Source organism: Mauremys reevesii, linkage group 12 (genome assembly GCF_016161935.1).
Source record: "Mauremys reevesii isolate NIE-2019 linkage group 12, ASM1616193v1, whole genome shotgun sequence".
NCBI lineage: Eukaryota > Metazoa > Chordata > Testudines > Geoemydidae > Mauremys > Mauremys reevesii.
Window position 1 is genome coordinate 36889338 of NC_052634.1, and position 22362 is coordinate 36911699.

General features: G+C 52.3%; 1 protein-coding gene and 3 non-coding genes across 4 annotated transcripts in view; 1 reads left to right on the forward strand and 3 right to left on the reverse strand.

The window, feature by feature from the left end:
- The window catches only part of LOC120375609 (zinc finger protein 850-like), a gene marked incomplete at both ends in the record, with an annotated part of 390939 nt that overhangs the window by 70932 nt on the left and 297645 nt on the right, over nucleotides 1–22362 (forward strand). Inside the window, 1 exon segment of the mRNA XM_039496346.1 lies at nucleotides 3999–4604. Within this exon segment, the coding sequence (XP_039352280.1) occupies nucleotides 3999–4604 (606 nt within the window).
- TRNAK-UUU lies at nucleotides 14889–14961 on the reverse strand. The gene has a single exon. It is a non-coding gene; the product is annotated as a tRNA-Lys (tRNA).
- On the reverse strand, nucleotides 18173–18244 carry TRNAA-UGC. The gene has a single exon. It is a non-coding gene; the product is annotated as a tRNA-Ala (tRNA).
- TRNAE-UUC lies at nucleotides 19473–19544 on the reverse strand. Its single transcript has one exon. It is a non-coding gene; the product is annotated as a tRNA-Glu (tRNA).

Sequence of the window (22362 nt, forward strand, 5' to 3'; positions counted from 1 at the left end):
CTCAGTTTCCCAAGCTGGGGTGACTTTTACACTGTTTTACTGTGAGAGCAGCCGCTCCTGGGCAGTTAACACACAGTCTCCAGCATGTAACTCGCTCCCAGCTACAGTATTGAGTGCTGCTAGTCAGCGACTCATGAGTTACAGTGCAGCACAGGAAAACCCCAGAAAAGTCTCTGTTCCCAGGCTTCCCCCAGAAATGTGCATCTTTCCTTGTCCAGCACACTACTGAGCAAGGCAAGCTCATATGAAGTCTGTCATTTCATCAGCGGAAACTGACATGCACCAGCCTTGTTATCCCATGTAGGTGAGTGGACTCATCCCTGCAGCACCCCCTGCTGGTGATTTCTGGGAATTAGCTCATTCCAGATCCGGCACACACTCTGCAGGCCAGTGATCCGCCTGTCCTCTGGCCCCCGTGTCCCTCCCTGGACCTGGTGCCCTTTACCTGAGGTGCTGCCCTCTGGCAGTAACCCCTCAGTCTTAGGGTCTCCCCTCCCCAGGGAACTCCCACCCACTATTCCCACCTCGGCTCAGTATAAGGCCAGTCATCGTCTAGCCCCACACCCTGGGGCAGGCTGCAGTATCAGCCACTCAACACTGGCAAGGAGGGTTTGGACCGGCTGCCTTTGCCTACCGCTGGGCTGCCCTCTGCAGCCCCCCAGTACCTATTGCCTTCTGCTAGGCCACAGCCTGGGGCTTTCCAGGCTGGAGCTCCCCAGCTCCTCTGCCTTTCCCCAGCCCTGCTTCACTCAGGTACCCTGTGTCCAGCTCCCTGCAGCCAGGCCCATCTCCCTCTACAAACAGAGAGAGATTCTATCTGCCCCTGGCTTCTCTGCCTTTATAGGGCCAGCTGAGTCTGTTTGGGGCCTGGCCCCAGCTGCAGCCACTTCCCCCAAGCAGCCCAGCCTAAAAGCTGCTTTCTCCAGCCACAGCCCCCTCCCAGGGCTGTTTTTAACCCTTCAGAGCAGGAGCGGACGTCCACCCCGCTACATCCCAAATGCAGTTTCCAACACACTTTAATCCAAACACGCTAGTTGGATAAAACAATAAAACAAGATTGTTAATTACCAAAAAAAAAGATTTTAAGTGACTACAGGTAACGAGGCATAAAAGTCAGAATTGTTTACAAAAGAAATGCAGATAAACCACAAATAAATTTGTTAGTCTCTAAGGTGCCACAAGTACTCCTGTTCTTTTTACAAACTAACGTGTAAGTCAGGGGTGGGTAAACTACAGCCCGCAGGCCACATCCGGCCCCTGAGCTCCCGGCCGGGGAGGCTCCCCCGTCCCCTCTCCTCCCCTCCTCTCCCCGGTTGTCCCCGCGCCCCCCCTGTCCCCCGACAGCCTCAACATGCCGCGCCACCAGCGCTCTGGCCCACCGCTCCTGGGCAGTGCTGCAGAGGTGGGGCTGCGAGCTCCTACTGTTCTGAGTGGCATGGTAAGGGGGCTGGTCTGCGCGTTCCTGAGGGTCCTTGTGTCTAGCTGCAGCAGGCCGCGTGGCTGTGGTAAGGGGGCCAGGGCCAGGGGGTTGGATAAGGGGCAGAGAGCCCTGGGGGGCAGTCAGAGGACAGGGAGCAGGGGACGGTTGGGCTGGCGGTCAGGGGATGGAGAACTGGGGGGTTTGATAGGCGTAGGAGTCCCAGGGTCTGTCGGGGGTGGGGGTGTGGATATGGGTTCATATCCAGGACCCCACCCCCTACCCAACCCCGCTGCTACCTGTCCCCTGACTGCCCTGACCTCTATCCACCCCCCCGCCCACTGACAGACCCCTGGGACTCCCACACCTATCCAGCCCCCGTCCTCCCAGAACCTCCGCCCCATCCAACTGTCCCCTGACTGTCCCCCGGGACTCCCTGCCCCTTATCCAACGCCCCCACCTCCTTACCATGCTGCTCAGAGCAGCATGTCTGGCAGCCACGTGGGCCACGCAGAGCCAGACACACTGCCCTACAGGAGCACACAGCCCCGCCCCACAGGAGCGCTGCCCGCATGGTGGTGTGGCTGCGGGGGAGGGGCTAGCCTCCCCAGCCAGGAAATCAGGCACTGGGCAGGACGGTCCTGTCGGCTGGATGTGGCCCGTGGGCCGTAATTTGCCCATCCCTGATCAAGGGCATAAACCTATTGAGTCAGCAAGACATGCAGGGGTATGTCTGTGTGCTGAGACATCCGAGGCTTTTCCATGCCATGTGCTGTGAAGCTTGTGTTTGGGACACAGGTAGTACAAGCCACATGGCAAAAGGAATATAAAGGGCAGCTGCATCATCTCCATTTTGTCTTCAATCCCTCTTCCTACCTCTGGAGCCACTTCTCTACAAATTGAAGCCTGGAACAAAGGACTGAAAGACCCATCGAACTTGTGGATGTGTTCCAGACGGACTTTCAAGCCAGCAGCTCAACAATACTGCTAATAACCTGATATATAGATTTGGGAATGCATCTCACTGCTTTTCCATTTAACAACTTTTTTTGTGTCGTGTCCTGTCTTGTCTTTCCATGCTAAAGGATTGGCTGGCAGTGTGGTCTTTTGGGTAAGATCCAAACCTATAGTGATCTTGTAATGTGGCTGACCTTTTGGGGTCAGAAAAACATTTTGTATATGAGCAGAGTTTTTAAATAACCTCTCACTGTACTGGACCTAGGTGCTGATTGGGAGTCGGAGAACTGGAATGCAATAAAGGGGGCCATGTGATTTCTTTTTTCAGCTTCTCGATAACCCGTGTGTGGGATCAGAAGCACAGTTTGTGACTGGTCGTTAAGTTTAACTTCAGTGTTAACCACCAGTTTTGGGAGCATCTGCTCTCCCTTTTTCAGCCTGCCCTGACCCTGACATTTTCAGTGTGGACTGCCCCAGGCACACCCGTCACACTAAGCACTGAAGTTAAATTAATAGAATGTTTTTTATGACAAAGTTATGAAATCAAGTGACCTCCTTTGTTTTCTTTCATCTGAGCAGGGTTTCCAATTTCCCAACCTGATGTGATCTCCCAGCTGGAACAAGGGGAAGAGCCATGGGTCCCAGACCTCCAGGGTTCAGAGGAAAGAGAGATCCTGAGAGCTCCCTGCACAGGTGAGGCAATATTAAACCAACTCAGAATCTGTAAGTGCCTGAAGGAAACATCTGGGATGCCCTACAATGCCCTTGGAAGGTCTCTCAGTTCAATATTGTCCCTAGCAGGGGTCGTATCCTTAGGGTAAATATAGCTCATGGCTTCCTGTAGACACTAGCAGACACCAGGCAGTAGCTTCCTCCCTTCCCCTGTGAATTTGGATGGCATGTGAAGCCTGAATTGATCCTCCTCTCTCCTGTTTGGGGAAGAACTTGGGGAGTTCAGTTCCTGATTTTTATTTGACCTCTCTCCAGTACTTGTATTGGTTTGGCCTTCCCTTTCCATCCGTGTTTGAGATTTCTGTCTGTATCACAGCAGGTGACGAATGGTATGTGAGAAAGAGGAGCAGAATTCTCAGCAGGAAAATGTTGAGCAAGTGGATAAACACAGAGAATTATCACAAAGATCGAAAAGGAATGTGTCCTGGAGTCATAAGTCGGAAAATCCCATGACATTCAGCACAGACCAGAAGGAGAGCAGGGAAACCAGCCAGGAGAAAGTGGGTAAATGTATTTCCTGTCAGGAAACTCAGAAGGACCTCAAGGAAACCACAACACAACAGGAAATCCTCAGCAGAAAGAGAAAAAATACATGCACTGAGTTTGGGGAAAACGTATGTGATTACTCCATCCTTATAAAGCATCACAGAATCCACACAGGAAGAGGCCCTATGAATGCACTGAGTTTGGAAAATGCTTCCTAGCAGCTCAGGCCTTTCTCAACATCAGAGAATCCACACAGGGGAGAGGCCCTATGAATGCAGTGAATGTGGGAAAACCTTCAGTCGCAGTTCACACCTGCTTACCCATCAGAGAATCCACACAGGGGAGAGGCCCTATGAATGCAGTGAGTGTGGTAAATGCTTCACTAGCAGCTCAGGCCTTTATCAACATCAGAGAATCCACACAGGGGAGAGGCCCTATGAATGCAGTGAGTGTGGAAAATGCTTCACTGACAGCTCAGCCCTTTCTCAACATCAGAGACTCCACACAGGGGAGAGGCCCTATGAATGCAGTGAATGTGGGAAAACCTTCAGTCGCAGTTCACACCTGCTTACCCATCAGAGAATCCACACAGGGGAGAGGCCCTATGAATGCAGTGAGTGTGGTAAATGCTTCACTGACAGCTCATCCCTTTCTCAACATCAGAGAATCCACACAGGGGAGAGGCCCTATGAATGCAGTGAATGTGGGGGAAAATTCAGTCGCAGTTCACACCTTATTACACATCAGAGAATCCACACAGGGAAGAGGCCCTAAGAATGCAGTGAGTGTGGAAAATGCTTCACTAACAGTTCAGCCCTTTCTCAACATCAGAGAATCCACACAGGGGAGAGGCCCTCTGAATGCAGTGAGTGTGGGAAAACCTTTATTACCAGCTCAGACCTTATTAGGCATCAGAGAATCCACACAGGGAAGAGGCCCTATGAATGCAGTGAGTGCGGGAAAAACTTCACTCGCAGCTCAAGCCTTTCTAAACATCAGAGAATCCACACCGGTGGAGACCCTATAAATGCAGTGAGTGTGGAAAACCTTCTGTGGGCACTTAGCCCATGTTAGTCATCAGAGAATCTGCAAGGAGATCAACAACATAAACACCTCTAGGGCTATCAATACTTTTTTCTCTAATAATTTTCCTGATTCCCACATAGGATGTGAGGTTGGATGGACCTTTACTATCTGCCAACAGTGGCCAATGCTAGGTGCCCCAGAGGGACTGAATCTAACAGGTAATGAGCAAATGATCTCTCTCCTGCCATCCATCTCCACCCTCTGACAAACAGAGGCTAGGGACACCATTCCTTACCCATCCTGGCTAATAGCCATTCATGGACTTAACCTCCATTAATTTATCTGCAAAAAGAACAAGGAGTTCTTGTGGCACCTTAGAAACTAACAAATTTATTTGAGCATAAGCTTTTCTGGGCTAAAACCAACTTCACTGGATGCATGCAGTGGAAAATACACACACACACTCAGAGAGGACATGAAAATTGGGTGTTGCCATACACACTATAACGAGTGATCAGTTAAGGTGAGCTATTATCAGCAGGAGAAAAACCTTTGTAGAGGTTGTCGTGGCCTTTGAGAAAGCAAGATAGAGCTTTGGAAGACCCAGCAGGGTTTGTGGCCCAGGAATTGTTCTCAGATTCCACTGAGACTTCACCTCAGATTGCAGGATTCAAAGTCCTGAGTGCTGGCCCTTACACCATGGGACCAGCAGAGCACCTGTTGATTACTGTAGACTTCCAGCAGGGAGGACTCTGTGGGCAGGGGCGGCTCTAGGCATTTTGCTGCCCCAAGCACGGCAGACAGGTTGCCTTCGGCAGCTTGCCTGCAGGAGGTCCGCCGTCGCAGGATCAGCGGACCTTCGCAGGCAGGCCGCCGAAGGCAGCCTTCCTGCCGCCTCGCGTGACCGGCAGAGCACCCTCGTGGCTTGCTGTCCCAAGCATGTGCTTGGTGTGCCGGGCCTGAGCCGCCTGTGTCTGGGGACAATTTTTTCTGGCAGGGAGGACTCAGTGGGAACGTGCCTCTCTGGCCAGCCCTGCATTTGCTGAAAAAGTCAGCACGCAGCACTTTGCTGCAGGCCCAGAGGCCTTTCTTCCTCCAGACTGTGAGGCCAGTGGACAGGTGAGGCAGTAGCACCTTCAGTCCCAGGCAGTAAAGGGCCCTTCCTGGGAAAGGCCATGTCCTGAAAAGGAAAAACTAAAGTCAAGGAGAGTCCTTCTGAAACTCTTTGGGGATGTCACAGGGGGAAAGTGTTTCTTTGCCTCACCAGGGACTTGAATCCTGGACCCTCAAATTAGAAGGCTGATGCGCTGCTAACTGAGCTAGCCAGGCTCACACTCTACAAAAAGCAAATTTTGTACAGAAGAGAAACTAGTCAAGAAAAATGAGGGCAGGAAACTATACAGAAAACCTGCTACTCTCGCTCTCTTAGCAGTCCTAGCCCCGCCTGCTCCTCCATCTGGTGCCCTGAGGCCATATTCTTTTTTTTGTTAAATATCAAATCCAGGAGAAAACACAGTTATACAAAGCAAAATGAAATCACAAACAGAAATGTCATTGGAAATACAGAAATAAAAAAGGAAAATGCAATTCCCATCACTTTATCATATCTGGGCCATTCCTGTATCGAGAGCACCCGCGAAGGTCCCTGTGTGCTTACGAGAAACCTGGACGAACTCATACCACAGCCTGAACATGAAACTCAACTGCTCCCAGGTGCCACAGTAAAACCCTTTCCCTGTTGTGAAGTTGCACTTCTTAGGATTTTATTAAAGTATGCTAATGAGTGTGAATATAAAGTGACTGGACTATGCTTCATTCAAAAGGTCTCTTGTAAGGTATCATTACAAAGCTTATAATCTACGGTGTGTGTTCATCCTATTTGTATGAACCGATCATTCTTGGATCTGAAATTAGAAATATGAACTATAACTCTGAGATCCTGTTGTAATGATGCAAAGTGTGGGACATTAATAGTGGTTTGGATTCTTGATGGCCCATTAACCAGGACAATTTACTGGAGATGGCTCTGTCCTTCACCATCTGTGAGTCAGGCCAGGAAGAATGAAGGCTTGGGGGGGGGGTGTGTCTCACGGGACATGTGACCATGTCACCTGGTACAGGAATCCATCTTAAACCTGGGGCTTTTCCCCAGGAGAGAGACAAAAGATTCCTGCCTTGTACCAAAGCTCTATAAGAGGGTGGAACTGAACAAACGTGGCTGCAGTCATGAGACATCCCCTAGCTACCACCTGAGCTGGAACAAGGGCTATAGCAGGTGAAAAGATTGGGCCCAGACAAGAAATAAGTCTAGTCTTTGCCTCTCAGTCTGTGCAGATGGGACCTTTCCTCCAGTGCTGGAGGATTCTCCTTCTCATCTACCCTTGTCCCAAGCAGCACAGCAGGTGGGAATCTTAAATGTGCAGAGGAGACTTAGGAGCAGAAACCCCCCCAGACCTTCCATGCAATTGGCACTAGCCCCTCACTGAGCAGGATTGAAACTCCTGCAGGGCATGAGCAAAGCAGCAGGGTGAAAAGAACCTGGAGATGCTAGGATTGAACCCAGGACCTCATACATGCAAAGCATGTGCTCTACAACTAAGCTACATCCCCAGATGGGCCATTTGTGCTATAGGTTACACTTAGAGCCCTCCTGTTTCCAGAGCACCTAGTGGCCTAAAAGCAGCATGAGGGACACATTCCCTGCTCTGAGGCCAAATCTGCTGTCCTGGAAGTTGCTGGTTCTTAGGGGTCACTCTGCTGCAGGGCCAGATTCGATGTGTGGGCAGAGAGAGTGGGTGCCCTGGGCTCAGGGTGCAGAGATACACTCAGCCCTCTCCCCTGCATTGGGTGGGGGGTGCTGCCACCCCCTCCTGGAATGTAATGGGAGGGGAGGGGCGCTGTGAGTCGCTCAACACCTGACCCCGGTGGCAGAAGTGCTGTGGGGAGCTCCAGGTGTTTCTAGGATCTGCTCTTTCCACCTGCCTGTAAAGTCCAGCTTTCCCAGCACATTCACTGCGGTGCAATTGGGTCACAGTTTCCATGGCTGAACAGCAAAGAATCACTCCCAGTTTCCTTCTATCAGCAGCAGGATTAGCCTGTGTCAGTGATTAATGAGGTGGCTCTTGTTGTAGATTGATATTCATTCCCCACCTTGACAATTCACACCATCCCTTTCCCATGCAGATTCCCAGCACCTCAGTGATCCTCGTAGCAGGAGTTGGGGCCTGAGATTTTCAGGGTTCTTCCCCCCTCCACCTGGAGTGAACTCAGTTTTCCCCCATCCCAGACAATCCATGAAATAACAACAGGGGCATAAAGAAAAGGGGAGGGAACATCTCACGGCCAGGGCTGGATGTGCCCATGGCCCCCTGCTTATCCATTGTTTCCCTGGAATTTGGCCCCCTGCTTTGCACAAGGGACAGCTCAGCTCAGCATCGATCAGGTGACTCTGGGAAGTTTGGGGTCCCCGGGCTCCCACAGGAGGGTGAAGCAGGTCACCCCTGGAGCAGGTTAAAGTTGCAGGGTGACAGTGGGGTTGCTGCCCCTGTGAACAGCTGCTGTAGCACCGCCTGGGCAGGACAGGGAGAGCCAGTTTTACCCCCCCCAGCCTGTATCGGGGGATGGGAGCACTCACACCCTGGGGACCCACCCACCAGAGATCTACTGGGAGGGAGAGTGGCACCCACACACCCAGGATCTTGTAGCGGGGGACAAGGGCATCCACACTCCGGGATCCTCTGCAGAGGGACGGACACCCACACACCCAGGATTCTGTATGGGGCAGAGGTACCCGGACACCTGGACGGGGATGGGGCACCAAACATCCGGGATCTTACCTGGGAGGACAGCGGCGCCTGCAGCTCGACATGAGAGGGGCGGGGAAGCAGGAGCATTTCCCAGTTCCAGGCTGTCCCCGTCTGGCCAAGGCACAGAGCTCACAAGCAGAGTTTAAAGCTCCAGCTGCCAGGCTGAGAAACAAGCCAGGCCCTGTGGCTGGTGCCTGTGATCCCAGCTCCTGGGGAGGCTGAGGCCGGCAGATCGCTTGAGCTCAGGAGTTCTGGGCTGCAGGGGGTTGTGCTGATCAGGTGTCCACACTAAGTTCAGCATCACTATGGTGATCCCAGGGAAGCTTGGGGTCCCCAGGTTGCCTAAGGAGGGGTGAACCGACCCAGGTCAGAAATGGAGCAGGTCAAAACTCCCATGCTGATCAGTAGTGGGGTTGTCCCTGTGAGTAACCCCTGCAGCGTAGCCTCGGTGAGACATGGTCTCCTTTTAGACACCCCCCCCCCCGCAGAGCCTGGCTGGGGGGATGGGAGCACCCACATGCTGGGGATTCTGACTTGGGGGGAGGGATGCCCCCCCTGCAACACGGATCTTGAAAAGAGGAACAGCGACACCCACACACCACAGAGCCTGGATGGGGGTAGGGGAACCACACACGGGAGCTAGTTCATGGGGTGGGGGACACACCCTTATGCTCCATTGCACCATTCTTAATGAGAAGAACGGGGGCATCCGCACAACACGGATCCGTAACGGGCTGGGGGGACACCCACACACTCCACTATTAACCAGGAGGGACAGGGGAACCAGACACCCCCGGTAGTGTGGAGAACACCCACATCAAATGGATCCCTCATGGGGGGTAAGACAGAGGGGATTGTAATGGGGCCCAGCGCACCCACGCACCAGGGATTGTTAAGGGTTGAAGGGACAGGGACACCCACACACACTGAGATCACGTCCTTGGAGGAACGCAAACCCTCCACAGAAGGACCTGGTCTGTTCCATGATGGCAGCCCAGCCTGGGTGAGTCAAAGTCTCCTTTTATACAGGCACGTCCCAGAGATCCTGACTAGGGGAGAGAGACACCCACCCCCAGAGATCCGTAATGGTCTAGGGTGCACCCACACACCAGGGATTCTTATGGGTGGGAGGAATGGAGACAGCCAGACACACTGAGATCACTTCCTCCCAGGAGCCTGGGCCAGACAGGGAGACACAGTCCCCTTTACATATCTGCCAGACAACCTTCCTCCCACTCCCTCCACACAATGTTCTTATCTGGATGTGAAGCCAGGGAAACCACATGGAGGATTCTTACCTGGGGAACTGGGGGGACCCACTTACCACCAGAGATTCTTAAGGGCAGGAGGAACAGGGACTCCCACCTCTGTGGCATGGGGGTGGGTCGCCTGCTGGGATCATCTGGGCATATTTCACCTCGTCAGTTCCCTGCCATTGCCTTGGGGGCCCCTTGTTCACTGCCTCTGGTACCCAGTTTAGCCTCCTTCCTGAGGGCTGAAACGCTTTGATCTATCTAAGGTCTGTGGGATCAATACGTGTCATGGTGTAATTCTGTATTATTCGGGGTCAGACTAGCTGAGCTAATGGCCCCTTCTGCCCTTAAATGCCATGAAAACATTTCCCTGGTTTCTCCTTGCGCCCGACAGACACCACGGTGAGGGGCCCAATAGAAGATCCTGGACACAGCGCTCTGGCTCTTACGTTACTTGGGGACGTCAGCGCTTTCCTAGCAAAGCTGCTGCTAAAGCGCTGGATTTGGGGAACGGTTCGGCTCCGATTCAGAGATCTGCCTGCGGGGTGTGAACCTGCCACGAGGAGCGGGAAACGCAACCAGCAACGGGAGGCGTTGGCTCAGCTCCGGCTGCCCCGTGGGCCAACGCCAGAACTGAGCAGCGGAGTTTAAAGCTGGCGCTGGGAGGGACCTGAACACGTGGGGCACGAAGGCTCCTGCATGTAACGCTTGTTGGGTGGGCAGCTGAGTGTAGCTGATTGCCGGAGTTCAGGGTTGCACCCCGGGGTGCTGAGCAGGTGTCTGTGCTCAGGTTGGCCTCGCTATGATGGTTTCTGGGAAGTTTGGGGTCGCCAGTCCCCCTAGAGAGAGGGGAGCCAGGTCAGTCCAGTAAAAGGAGGCTTTCAAAACTCTGGTACCGATTGGCCATGGGACTGCCCCTGTGAAGAGCCGCTGCAGCCCTGCCAGGGAGAGCCGGTTTCTCTTATGCAGCCCCACTCACCCATTGCTCAGGACAAGGGTTGTGCTCAAAGATCTGTGCCCCGTGTTTTCACCTCCATGTGAAGCGCGCAGAGCAAATAACCTTCAGCGCATCAGCTCAGTTCCAGGCTCCACTTCCACCCGCTCTGAGCGCAGAGCTCCCAGGCTGAAGCCTGAAGTTGGAAGCGGGAGACCCTGTAACCAGCTGGGTCCCGTGGCTGGTGCCTGTGATCCCAGCTCCTGGGGAGGCTGAGGCCGGCGGATCGCTTGAGCTCAGGAGTTCTAGGCTGCAGGGGGCTGTGCCGATCGGGTGTCCACACTAAGTTTGGCATCAATATGGTGATCCCAGGGAAGCTTGGGGTCCCCAGGTTGTCTAAGGAGGGGTGAACCGGCCCAGGTTGGAAACAGAGCAGGTCAAAACTCCCATGCTAATCAGTAGTGGGGTTGCACCTGTGAATAGCCCCTGCAGCGTAGCCTGGGCAAGACAGTGAGACACAGTCTCTTTTTATACAGACACCCCCGCAGAGACTGGACGGGGGGATGGGAGCACCCACACAATGGGGAGTCTGACTTGGGGGAAGGGACGCACCCAAGCAACACGGATCTTGAAAAGGGGAACAGAGACACCCACAGATCCCGGATGGGGGCAGGCAGGGGAAACCACACACTGGAGCTAGTTCATGGGGTGGGGGACAGAGACACCCACCAGAGATCCTGGATGGGAGCACCCACATGATGGGGATCTTGAACTGGGAGCAGGGAAGCACCATGTACCAGAGGTTCTGAAGGGGGAACAGGGACACCCACACACCAGGTGTCCGCAGCAAGAGCTGCAGTCTTGATTTACACAGGGCAGTGATGGGGAATTAACCACGTCCCTTGCAGAGCTTGTTCCACTAGATGATTAGCCTCATTGTCAGGGCCGGCTTCAGGAAGTGCGGGGCCCAATTCGAACAGTTTCGATGGGGCCACGGCAGGGATGACTAAAACAAAAAAAACCTTAAAAAAAACCCTTTCATTTCTTCCATGTATTATTTACTTTCCATGACTATATAAATAATAACAAAATTATTATTACATACATTGCATCATATATTAATTAGCTGATTTGCACTTTCATATCAGGAAAATAATTTGTTTTGATAGTTGTACAACTGATTTTCTTCATTAATGTTTATTTTATTAAAATTTATAAATTATTTCCTTATTAATATAAAATTGCCCCCTCATTCCCCGCCCCCCCCCAGCGCCGCCCGGCTCCATGGAAACAAACCCTCCGTCCCCAGCTCCGCCCCATCGAAACAAGGTTCGGTGGGGGCAGGGGGCAGGAAGAAACAGCCCACATGGGGTGACCAGATCACAGCAGTAAAATAGGACCTGCCCCCTCCCTGCTCAGCCCCCCCCTCACAGCCTTCGTCGCCCCCTAGCTCCCTGCTGGCTTGCTGCATCCCTCCTAGTCAGTCCCCACCACCACTCGCCTCCTTTCACCTTCTCCTCCCTGCCAGAAACCCCATGCCCGCCCCTAGAGCCCCTGCTGGTTCACTGCTCGCCTCTTTGACCACTCGCCACTTACCCCCTCACCCTTCCCCCCAAGTATAAAGCCTCATTCAAAGACCCAGGGATCCCTATATTACTGCACACCGCAGTCAATCAATGCAGTTGTAGATAAATCTCTGCATTATGCATTTTTGTATAACTTTTATATGACTTTGTATTGAACCTTGGTAATATGTTATAGCAGGCCCTAAAGGTAGTGTAATTAAGGTAAAAGAAAATGTCTTTTTGCTTGGAGTAGAATAAGATCTTCCCCCCACTTTGTAATCAGTTGCCCTGTTGAATGGATGAGGTGTGAATGAGGAAGGTGTGGAAGGCAGCACCCCCAGACAGCTGCAACCCTTGGAGAGGGGCTGGGAGCCAGACCAAGGAGAGCTTTGCCCAGGCTGAGTGGGATGGAGTTTGGGTGCTGGGTGCAGGCTCTGGGCTGGGGCACGGGGTGGGGTGCAGGAAGGGTGGAGGGGTGCAGGCTCTGGGAGGGAGTGCGGAGGGCTGGGTGCAGGCTCTGGGACAGAGTTTGGGGGCCAGAGAGGGGGTGCTGGGTGCTTGGGGGGGGAGGGGAGGGGACTGCCCTCACATGTGGCTTCCTTCCTCCTCTGCTGCCCCTCACCATAGCCTCGGTGGGGAATGGGGCTGCCCCTTGCCCAGTGTTTGCAGGAGTGGTGGCTGGGGGGAAACCCAGTCAAACTCTGGTTTTACTCTTTCGTTGATGGGTCACTTTAACCCATTACACACCCTTTCCCGCCTCTCTCACCCCGCTTTTCTACTGGGCTTGTTTGATCTTTTCGGTGGAGCCAGATGAAAACCACAAACCTCAGTGAGAGCAACAGGCTGGAAGACGAGACTGAACCCACCACCCAGCCTAGTCCATCCCAGAGCCCAGGACTGAGGGCAAATGTCCCCCCACCCCCAGGCCACCTGTTTCCACTCCTGGCCTCTCCCAGCGCTGCCAGCGATTCTGTATGGCTGCATGAGGCGGGATTTCAACTGGCCCCCCCCCCCCCGCTAAATTCACCCCTGTTTTGCAACCACTCTGCACCAAGAGCACCTCCCTTCCCTGCCCTAGAGCTGCTGGATGGCTAGAAAGCTGAGCTGGGCATTTGATTGATCTGGAATATTATCATGCCCCCCCCTCAAAAAAACCTTAATATCCCCACAGCTTTGGGGGAGGGGAATAGCCCCCCCCGAAAGCTGGTCTAATTTATTGTTGCAGGGCAAACGAAGGAGCCATAGTTTAATGGAAATATTCAGCCCCTACAGAGATCTTGCAGCAGGGAAAGCAGAGTTGATGGGAGGGAACTGGTCTGGATAGGCGCCTCCGTCCTCTTTCTTTGCAAAATAATTTGGAGAGGGGAATCAGATCATGCCGTGCCTCAGTTTCCCCTCTTGCCAGGAAGGGGGGGGGAGAGAAGTCTCAGCCTGCCGTGTTGCAGACCTTTCACATTCTCCCCTCTTGATGTATTTGGTTTCCTCCTCCAAACCCCCCTCTCTCTCTCACCTGGAGTTCACAGCACTAAGTACCGGCTCGGGGCTTTTTTCCTGGGTTACATGATCCCGACTTTAGTTTTGAACCAGACACAGGCAGGCACCAACTCACCCTCAAACAGCAACACCACGAAAACCACAACACCAGCCCAATATTACAACCCTGCGGGGATCACAGGGTCAGACACTCACGGCTGGAAGCCCCAGCAGCTGCTCAGGTGAGTGAGGTGCACGGCAGAGATTCCTGTCTCCCACCGGACAGGAAGCTCCCTCGGCGTCTCCTCCAGGTGAGTGCTGGGGGTGGGGGAGGGGAAGGAAGGCTGCAAAGCACATGTGCCTTCCCCCCCCCCCCCTCCTGACCTGCAACACCCAGGCGGCTGCCTCTGCCAGGGTCTCTCGTTGCCTAGCAACAACAGCTGCTGCTTCCGGGAGACGCTGCCGGCGCGGGGCCCTCTCAGGCGCGGGGCCCAATTCGGGGGAATCGGGCAAATCGGCCTAAAGCCGGCCCTGCTTGCAGCCCTCCCCTTCCGCCCTGACTGATGGGGGGAGTATTGAGCCTCCCTCCCTTAGGCCCGTCAGCATCCCTGGGGAACACCAACACCGCCCGAGTGACTTTGGGCCAGTAGGTCAACCAATAGGGCTGCCTGCTAGGCCAGGCTGCAGCCCAGCTTCAGGACTCAGAGGAAATGGAGCTCGCATCCCTCCCTACAGGACTCCAGGCATGGCCAGGCTTCTGGATCAAACGTCCCCTCTTGTGCTCAAGTCACAACAGCTAGCGGGTAAAAGACAGGCTTTCATGGCCTTTGAGAGAGCAAGACAGAGCCTTGGAAGACCCAGCAGGGTTTGTGGCACAGGAATTGTCCTCAGATCCCACCAAGAATTCAGCTCAGATTGCAGGATTCAAAGTCCCGAGTGCTGCCCTTACACCATGGGACCAATAGGGAACCCCCAGACCTCTGCTGAGCTCTGGTGTGGATGACCCTGTGGGGGCAGCCCTGCATTTGCTCACCAAGTTGTCATGCAGCAGTTTGCTGCAGCTCCCAGAGGCCTTTCTTAATCCAGCCTGAGAGGCCAGTGGGCATGTGAGGAAGTTGCCCCTTCCGTCCCAGGCAGTACATGGCCCTTCCTAGTGAAACGCCAAGTCCTGGGGAAAAAAGGTCAAATAACACCCTAGAGAGATGCCTTCTTCCGTTTTGACAGGAAGGGTTCCTGCTTCACCTGACCAGGGACTTGAACCCTGGACCCTCAGATTAAAAGTCTGATGCTCTGCCAACTGAGCTAGCCAGGCTCACATGTAAAAGAAACAAATTTTGTGCAGAAGAGAAACTCGTCATGAAAATGAGGGCAGGAAACAATACAGAAAACCTGCAACTCTGCTCTTAGCAGTCCTAGCCCCAGCCTGCTCCTCCATCCGGTGCCCTGAGGCCTTATTCTTTTTTTAGTTAAATATCAAATCCCTGAGAAAACACAGTTATACAAAGCAAAACGAAATCACAAACAGAAATGTCATTGGAAATACAGAAATAAAAAAGGAAAATGCAATCCCCATCACTTTATCATATCTGGGCCATTCCTGTATCGAGAGCACCCGCTAAGGTCCCTGTGTGCTTACGAGAAACCTGGAGGAACTCATCCACAGCCTGAACATGAAACTCAACTGCTCCCAGGTGCTGCAGTAAAACCCTTTCCCTGCTGTGACGTTGCACTCCATAGGATTTTATGAAAATATGCTAATGAGTGTGAATATAAAGTGACTGGATTATGCTCCATGCAAAAGGTCTCTTGTAAGGTATCATTACAAAGCTTATAATCTACTGTGTGTATTCATCCTATTTGTATGAACCGATCATTCCTGTATCTGAAACTAGAAATATGAACTATAACTCTGAGGTCCTGTTGTAATGATGCAAAGTGTGGGCCATTAATAGTGGTTTGGAATCTTGATGGATCCCATTGACCAGGACAATTGACTGGAGATGGCTCTGTCCTGCACCATCTGTGAGTCAGGCCAGGAAGAATGAAGGCTTGGGGGTCTCACAGGACATGTGACCATGTCACCTGGTACAGGAATCCATCTTAAACCTGGGGCTCTTCACCAGTAGAGAGACAAAAAATTCCTGCCTTGTACCAAAGCTGTATAAGGGGGTGGAACTGAACAAACATGGCTGCAGTCATGAGACATCCCTAGCTACCACCTGAGCTGGAACACAGACTATACCAGGTGAAAAGATTGGGCCCAGACATAAAATAAGTCTAGTCTGCAAAAGAAGCTTATTGAAAGATCTCTGAGGGTGAGATTTTATCTGTATTGAGTTTCATACTGCATTAGGCTTGGACTTGCATGTTTTTGTTTTATTTTGCTCTGTGAAGAATACAAGCTCCATAGAGAAGGAAAAGATAATGCCTTAGAAAAGTCTCTGTGTGTGTGTGTGAGATGGGTGGGAGGGTGTCTAGAAACCACTCCTCTAGTTTCTTTTCTCTGATTTCCTGTAGAAAATCTGAAGCAGGGAGAAAACCATTGACTTTTCTGAGGCTTGAACTCAGAACTTTCAGATTATGAGACTGACACGCTGCCAACTGTGCTAAGAGGGCTTGGAAAAGTTTTAGGCTCAGTGTATATAGGACCCTCCTACAGCAGTGACTGGGGCAGGGAAGGAGCCAGGGATGTGCTGGAAGAAGCAGGGAGCTCTGGTGACCAGAGACTTTTCCTGGCAGCTTCACAGCAGCAAAGAAATCAATTCATGCTGCCAGTGAACAATCTACTGGAACTAATGGCAGCACAGGGGGGATGTTTCCAAGCTGTGCACCTACTTCCACATTTTAGAACTTACTCTCCTTTTCCTAGTAGGGCACTTTCCATGCAAATTAAGCAAAGCAAGTTGGGGAAACTACACAGGTAATAAAAACCAGTGCTCCAAATAACGCTTGAATTCATAATCCCAGCAGTAGCACCGTCTGCGCTAACCAGTTGCACCAGTGCAGGTGCTTCTTTGGCAAAGCTGGGAGCAGGCAGTTATCAGTCTCTGTGATTCACACCTTTGCCTGGTAATTGAAAGGCTGATGCATCAAACCTAACTCAAGATGCGGCTTTTCAGCCATGAGACTCCAGGACATTTTGACAGAAAGAAAATCTCTGTTTTGGTTTAGCCCCATTGACTCCTTCTGCCCAGCTTCTCCCCTCCCTCCAGTCTCTTTCCTTCCCCACTGGGGCCATGCAGAGAGGAGCCCCAGTCAGTCTCTGTCACAGAGTCTGTATCCCATAAAGGGAGGGAGGGGTCGCTCCAAAACACTGATAATGCGGAGGGGAGGGGTGTCTGTGATTAGGAGGAGAAAGGATGGAGAATTAACAGTGGGGCCCAGAGAGATTCCCCCAGATTCGGGAGATCCCCTGCTGCCCCCCATCAGCCAGCTGTGGGAAGAACAACTTGGGATTGCTTGGGGAAGCCACCTTTAAAAACACAAGTGTAACATGCTAGTTACATTTTAATAAGACCAAAGCCTCCTCAATCCCAGGGTCACAATCACTGGAATGATTTTGCCTTGATATTTTACCAGCCGCAGACACAAAGCAAGTCAAATTACAGTTTCCATTCGGAGTCAGTGCACACACAAGAATCCGGAGGCTTTTAATTCCTTAGGTTCTGCTGCCATTTCATTTCTGTCCTGTTCCAAGATTTATCATTGTGCAAAGCAACGTTAGGCCCTTGGGAGTGTCCCCCTCAGTGCTGCCTGCCACCCTTGGGCAATTTAAAAGGGCCCAGGGACCCCCGCCACCACCGCCAGCAGCACAAGGGGACTAAGGCGGTTTCCTGCCCACCCTCACTCCATGTGGCACGCCACTCCCGGGAGTGGCTGGCACCTCCTGGTGGGGGAGGTCTCCGTGCGCTGCCCCGCCCTGAGTGCCAACTCTGCCAACTGTGGCAATGGGAGCTGAGGGGGTGGAGTCTGCGGGCAGCCATGCACAGAGACACCCCTGGCCCTCCCGCTTAGGGGCTGCTGCCAGAGGAGGGTGCAGGTTGCTTTTGGGAGATGCCCGAGGTAAATGCTGCACCCCTCACCCTCTCCTGCACACCCAACCCAGACCCCACACCTGCACCCAACCTCCCTCCAAGAACTTGCCCCCTGCACACCCTCCTGCAGCACAACCCCCTGACTGAGTCCAGACCCTGCACCCAAACTCTCCCAGAGCCCAGCCCCTCTCCATCCCACACCCAAACTCCCTCCCAGAGCCTTAGGCAGGTGTGTGTGTGGGGGGGGGGGGCAGGACTTGGTCCCATTCTGGGCACCACCAAAAATTGTACACACCGACCGCCCCTGTCCAGCCCAACCTTCTGCTGATGCACCTCAGCTCACACCTCTGCAGGGTTTGAAGCTTCCATTGCTTAAACTCCAGGACACTGAGGGATTTCAGCTCCCCTTTGCCCACAGGGAGCTTTCACCCCACTCCCAGCCAGGTTCTTGTCCATGGGATCACTGTAGGGGGCAGGTGAAAACGAACTTGGAGATGGTGGGGATTGAACGCAGGGCCTCATACATGCAAAGCATGTGCTCTTCCACTGAGCTACATCCCCACATGGGTTAGATGGACTAGGGATTACACTCAGAGCCCTCCTGGTTCCACTGCATCCAGTGACCTATAAGCCTCACGAGAAGCCCATTCCCTCTCTGAGGGCCAGTCCTGCTCTCCTGGAGGTTAATTGTTCATAGGGGTCACTTGCAGCAGGGCCAGATTCCATATGTGGGGCAGAGAGAGTTTGTGCCCTGGTCTCAGGGTGCAGAGATACACTCAGGCCTCTCCCGGCATTGGGTGGGGTGCTGCCACCCCGTGCTGCAAGGTCATGATGGGGATGCTGTGAGCAGCTCCACACCTCACCCTGGTGGCAGAAGTGGGGTGGGGAGCTCCAGGTGTTTCCACCTGCCTGTAAAGTCCAGCTTTCCCAGCACGTTCACTGCGGTGCAATTGGGTCACTGTTTCCATGGCTGAACAGCAAAGAATCACTCCCAGTTTCCTTCTATCGGCAGCAGGATTAGCCTGTGTCAGTGGTTAATGAGGTGGATCTTGTGGTAGATTGTTATTCATTCCCCACCTTGACAATTCACACAGTCCTTTTCCTATTCAAATCCCCAGCACCTCGGTGATCCTGGTAGCGGGGGTTTGGTCCTGAGATTTTCAGGGTCCTTTTTCCCCTCCACCTGGAGTGAACTCAGCTTTTCCCCCATCCCAGACAATCCATGAAATAACAACAGGGGCATAAAGAAAGAGGGGAGGGAACATCTCATGGCCAAAGCTGGATGTGCCCAGGGCCCCCTGCTTGTCCATTGTTTCCATGGAATTTGGCCCCCTGCTTTGCACAAGGGACAGAGAAAGATCTTGCTGTTCCTGTGTCTGTGCAAGGAAAATTGTGCTTTCCTAGGAAAGAGAGGCGGGAAATGGCCCCATGGTGGGACAATATCCTCAGGATTAAGACCTAAGGGCTCAGGCTGAGAACTGATAGAACTGCACTCATCTGGGATTTAACAAATTGTCTTCCATGGAGCAGGGCCACTTCCAGCGTTTTTGCCGCCCCAAGCAGAGGGGAAAAAGCTGCAATCAACAGCAAGTCCTTCCCTCCAAGAGGGCCAAACTGCTGCTGAAGCCTCCTTTCCATTGACCACCCCAGGCACCTGCTTGGTGCTCTGGTGCCTGGAGCCAGCCATGCCATGGAGACACTGGGAAGATGGGGGAAATCAGGAAAAACTATGGATTTGTTTACATTGCAAGTGAAGAATAACTGAAGCATTTTTGGTTTAAAGCCACTTTTCCCTGACTGGGAATTGAACCCAGGGCTTGGCAGTGAAAGTGCCAAATCCTAACCACTAGACCACCAGGGAGCTGATGTCATTTTTCTTCTCTCTTATGCTACACTTTCTTAGGCTACTTTCTATCCAATTTCTGAAGCTGCTCCATTGTCCATTCCCTGAGGGGCTAAGAGCAGAGAGTGCAGGAACCCCTGTGCTCAGGGTCACAACCTGAGCTCAACCCAAGCCACTGAAACAAACTCAAATGACGCTTCGACCAGGATCACAGAGCCACACAAAAAAACCCCATGAGGAACAACCCTCCTCTGCCTTCATTTACCCCATCGCAACCCTCTCAGCAGCTGGCTCTTGCAGGAAGGACGCTGAGCTGATAGGAGCTCTGGCATAGAGACCAAGGGAGGGGAGTTGCTTGCCCTGGGTGTGAGCTGATCACAGTCTGACTCCCTGTAACGGGGCTCTGAGCTTTGCCATCTTGTGAGTTCTGAGTGCTGAGCCCCCCGGACCCTTCTGCTGGGAGCATGGGGATTGCACAACCGCTGCAAGCCCTTTTCCCGTCTCCTTGTCCTCCTCGGCTTCCCCAGACCTTCCCCACAAATGGTTCTATCAGGCGCTGGAGGGATCTAAGGACCTGCAGGTTTCCCGAACCCACCTCTTAAGACAAACAGTGATTCCCTTCTCTGACACTCCTGGGCCAGGCTTCTTTTAAGTTTTTCCTCAGGGGACCTGATTCCCTGTGAAAATGTGTGTGTGGGGAACTGGCTTGTCTACCCCTTCTCTGGGAGCTGAGAAGCTTTTTCAGACTCTCCCCCACTAGATGAGTCCAACAGCACCTCCCACTGGTGGGAGAATCCTAAATTCCACCCTCCCCGCTGGTTACTCTGACCAGCTGATGGTGACAGCATGTTAAATCAACCCCAGCTCTCTGGGCTAGAGAGCAGCATCTAACCAGCCTTGTGACAGCTCTGGTTTGCTTGCTGGAGACATAATGAACCAGGAAAGAAGGCAAATGTCAGACAGGGAACCTCAGCTCCGCAAATAAATGCCCTCAGGGCTCCTTCTACACTGCGACTGGGCACTTGACTGACTTCAAATCCGGCCAGCCCAGTTGGTAGAGCATGAGACTCTTAATCCTGCCAGCATGAGTTTAAGCCCCATATTGGGCAGCAGCAACAGCTCTTAGGTGTCACTCTTATGCTTATAGTCACAGCCCAAAATGAAATAAATTCTCTGTCCGCTCTACAATCTAAGGCAGATCAGGTTCCTTCCTCTCTGAGCTTCAGTAAAACATGAAGTAAGAACAAATAGAATTTTCTCCTCTTCCATTCTACCCCAGGCAAGAAGTGGGGATAATAACCATTTAATGGATGACTGCAGAGAGAAAAGTTTGGTCTTTATAAATAGGACAATGATTAATTGTTCTCCATGTCCACTGACAGTAGGACAAGAAGTAATGGGCTTAATCTGCAGCCAGGGAGTTTCTCGTTAGATGTTGGGAACAGCTTTCTAACTCTGAGTGTAGTTAAGCTCTGGAATAGGCTCCCAAGGGTGTCTGTGGAGTCTCTGTCCTCGGAGGTTTTTAAGAACAGGTTGACCAAACCTCTGTCAAGGATACTCTCCATATACTTGGTCCCATAGACAACCTGCTCTGGCTCTGGTTCCCTCCTTCTGCTCCCTGCCTGGGCCAGCTGCTGTGGGCACTTGATCCCACATGGCCCTGACGCATCATCTCTGCTTGGCCCTGCCTCAGCAGAGAGGGCTGGATTTCATGACCTCTCCAGGGCCCTTGCAGCCGTACAGCTCTGTAATTCGATGCCATCGCAATATAATATAAACAACAACAAAAGTGGAAACACCCCAATCTAACATCTAACAATTCAGCATGAACTGACATTCCACAGCACAAAGTGACAACACGTAGGAGTGCAAAGCCCGACAGTTCAGCACCATGCAAATGAACTCCCCATGGGGCAAAATGACACACTGCAAAAGAGCTCAGCTCAAACCAACGCAACACAAGGCAGTGCAAAAACCATACAACACGAAACAATGTGTCAGAGTGCAAAGTGACACTGTGCAAAACAGCTCAGTGCGGGACAACGACACAGCACAAACCCACACAACAGAATCCTATAGAAAGGTAGGGCAGGGAGGGACCCCGAGAGTCAGGACCACGTCTCCCTAGGCCATCCCTGACAGGTATTTGAAAAACAGGGAAACAAAGGGCACCACGAACTTATGTTTTTTGGATGAGCCAAGAAAAGGGAGCAGCATTGTCCCCCTCGGGTAGCCCCTGTTCAATTCCAGGTCAGAAAGCAAAACTCTTCTGCAAGAATATCCAAAAAATATTGTGTTTCACTTCTCTTCATAAGTACAGTTGTGTGGCAATTAAATGATGACCCTAAAGTTTCATGAAAGTGTGGGAAATACGGACGTATCTGAGAAAATGGCTTGGAATGAAGGAAGACAAAAAATTGATGGGTCGAGAGAACGGGCCCTGTTTCCTGGTTTGGAGCTTCTCTCACAACTACTGGAATAGCAAAGTTAAGCAAATGGGGTTCTATTGTTGCACAGGAGATTGAAGTGAGGTTATTTTTTCCAGATGGTCATGTCAGGAGTGGATTTGAAACTACGTCTCTATGCAGATACCAGAACATCCAAGGGATTGGGCAAAAGAGTCTTATAACCAGCACTTTAGACCAGTAAACCATCCTGCTACTACAAAGAATGTGACTTATCAACCCTAGTTTTCATTAATAGTTGATGAACTCTTTAGGAGGTCGAGATGGCACATCTCTTTCAACTCCTAGAGACCTTCTACAGCACAGCTGAATTTTAGACACACTCACCCAGATCTGAAGTTACACATTTCCTGGAGCTCCATGAGTTCTGT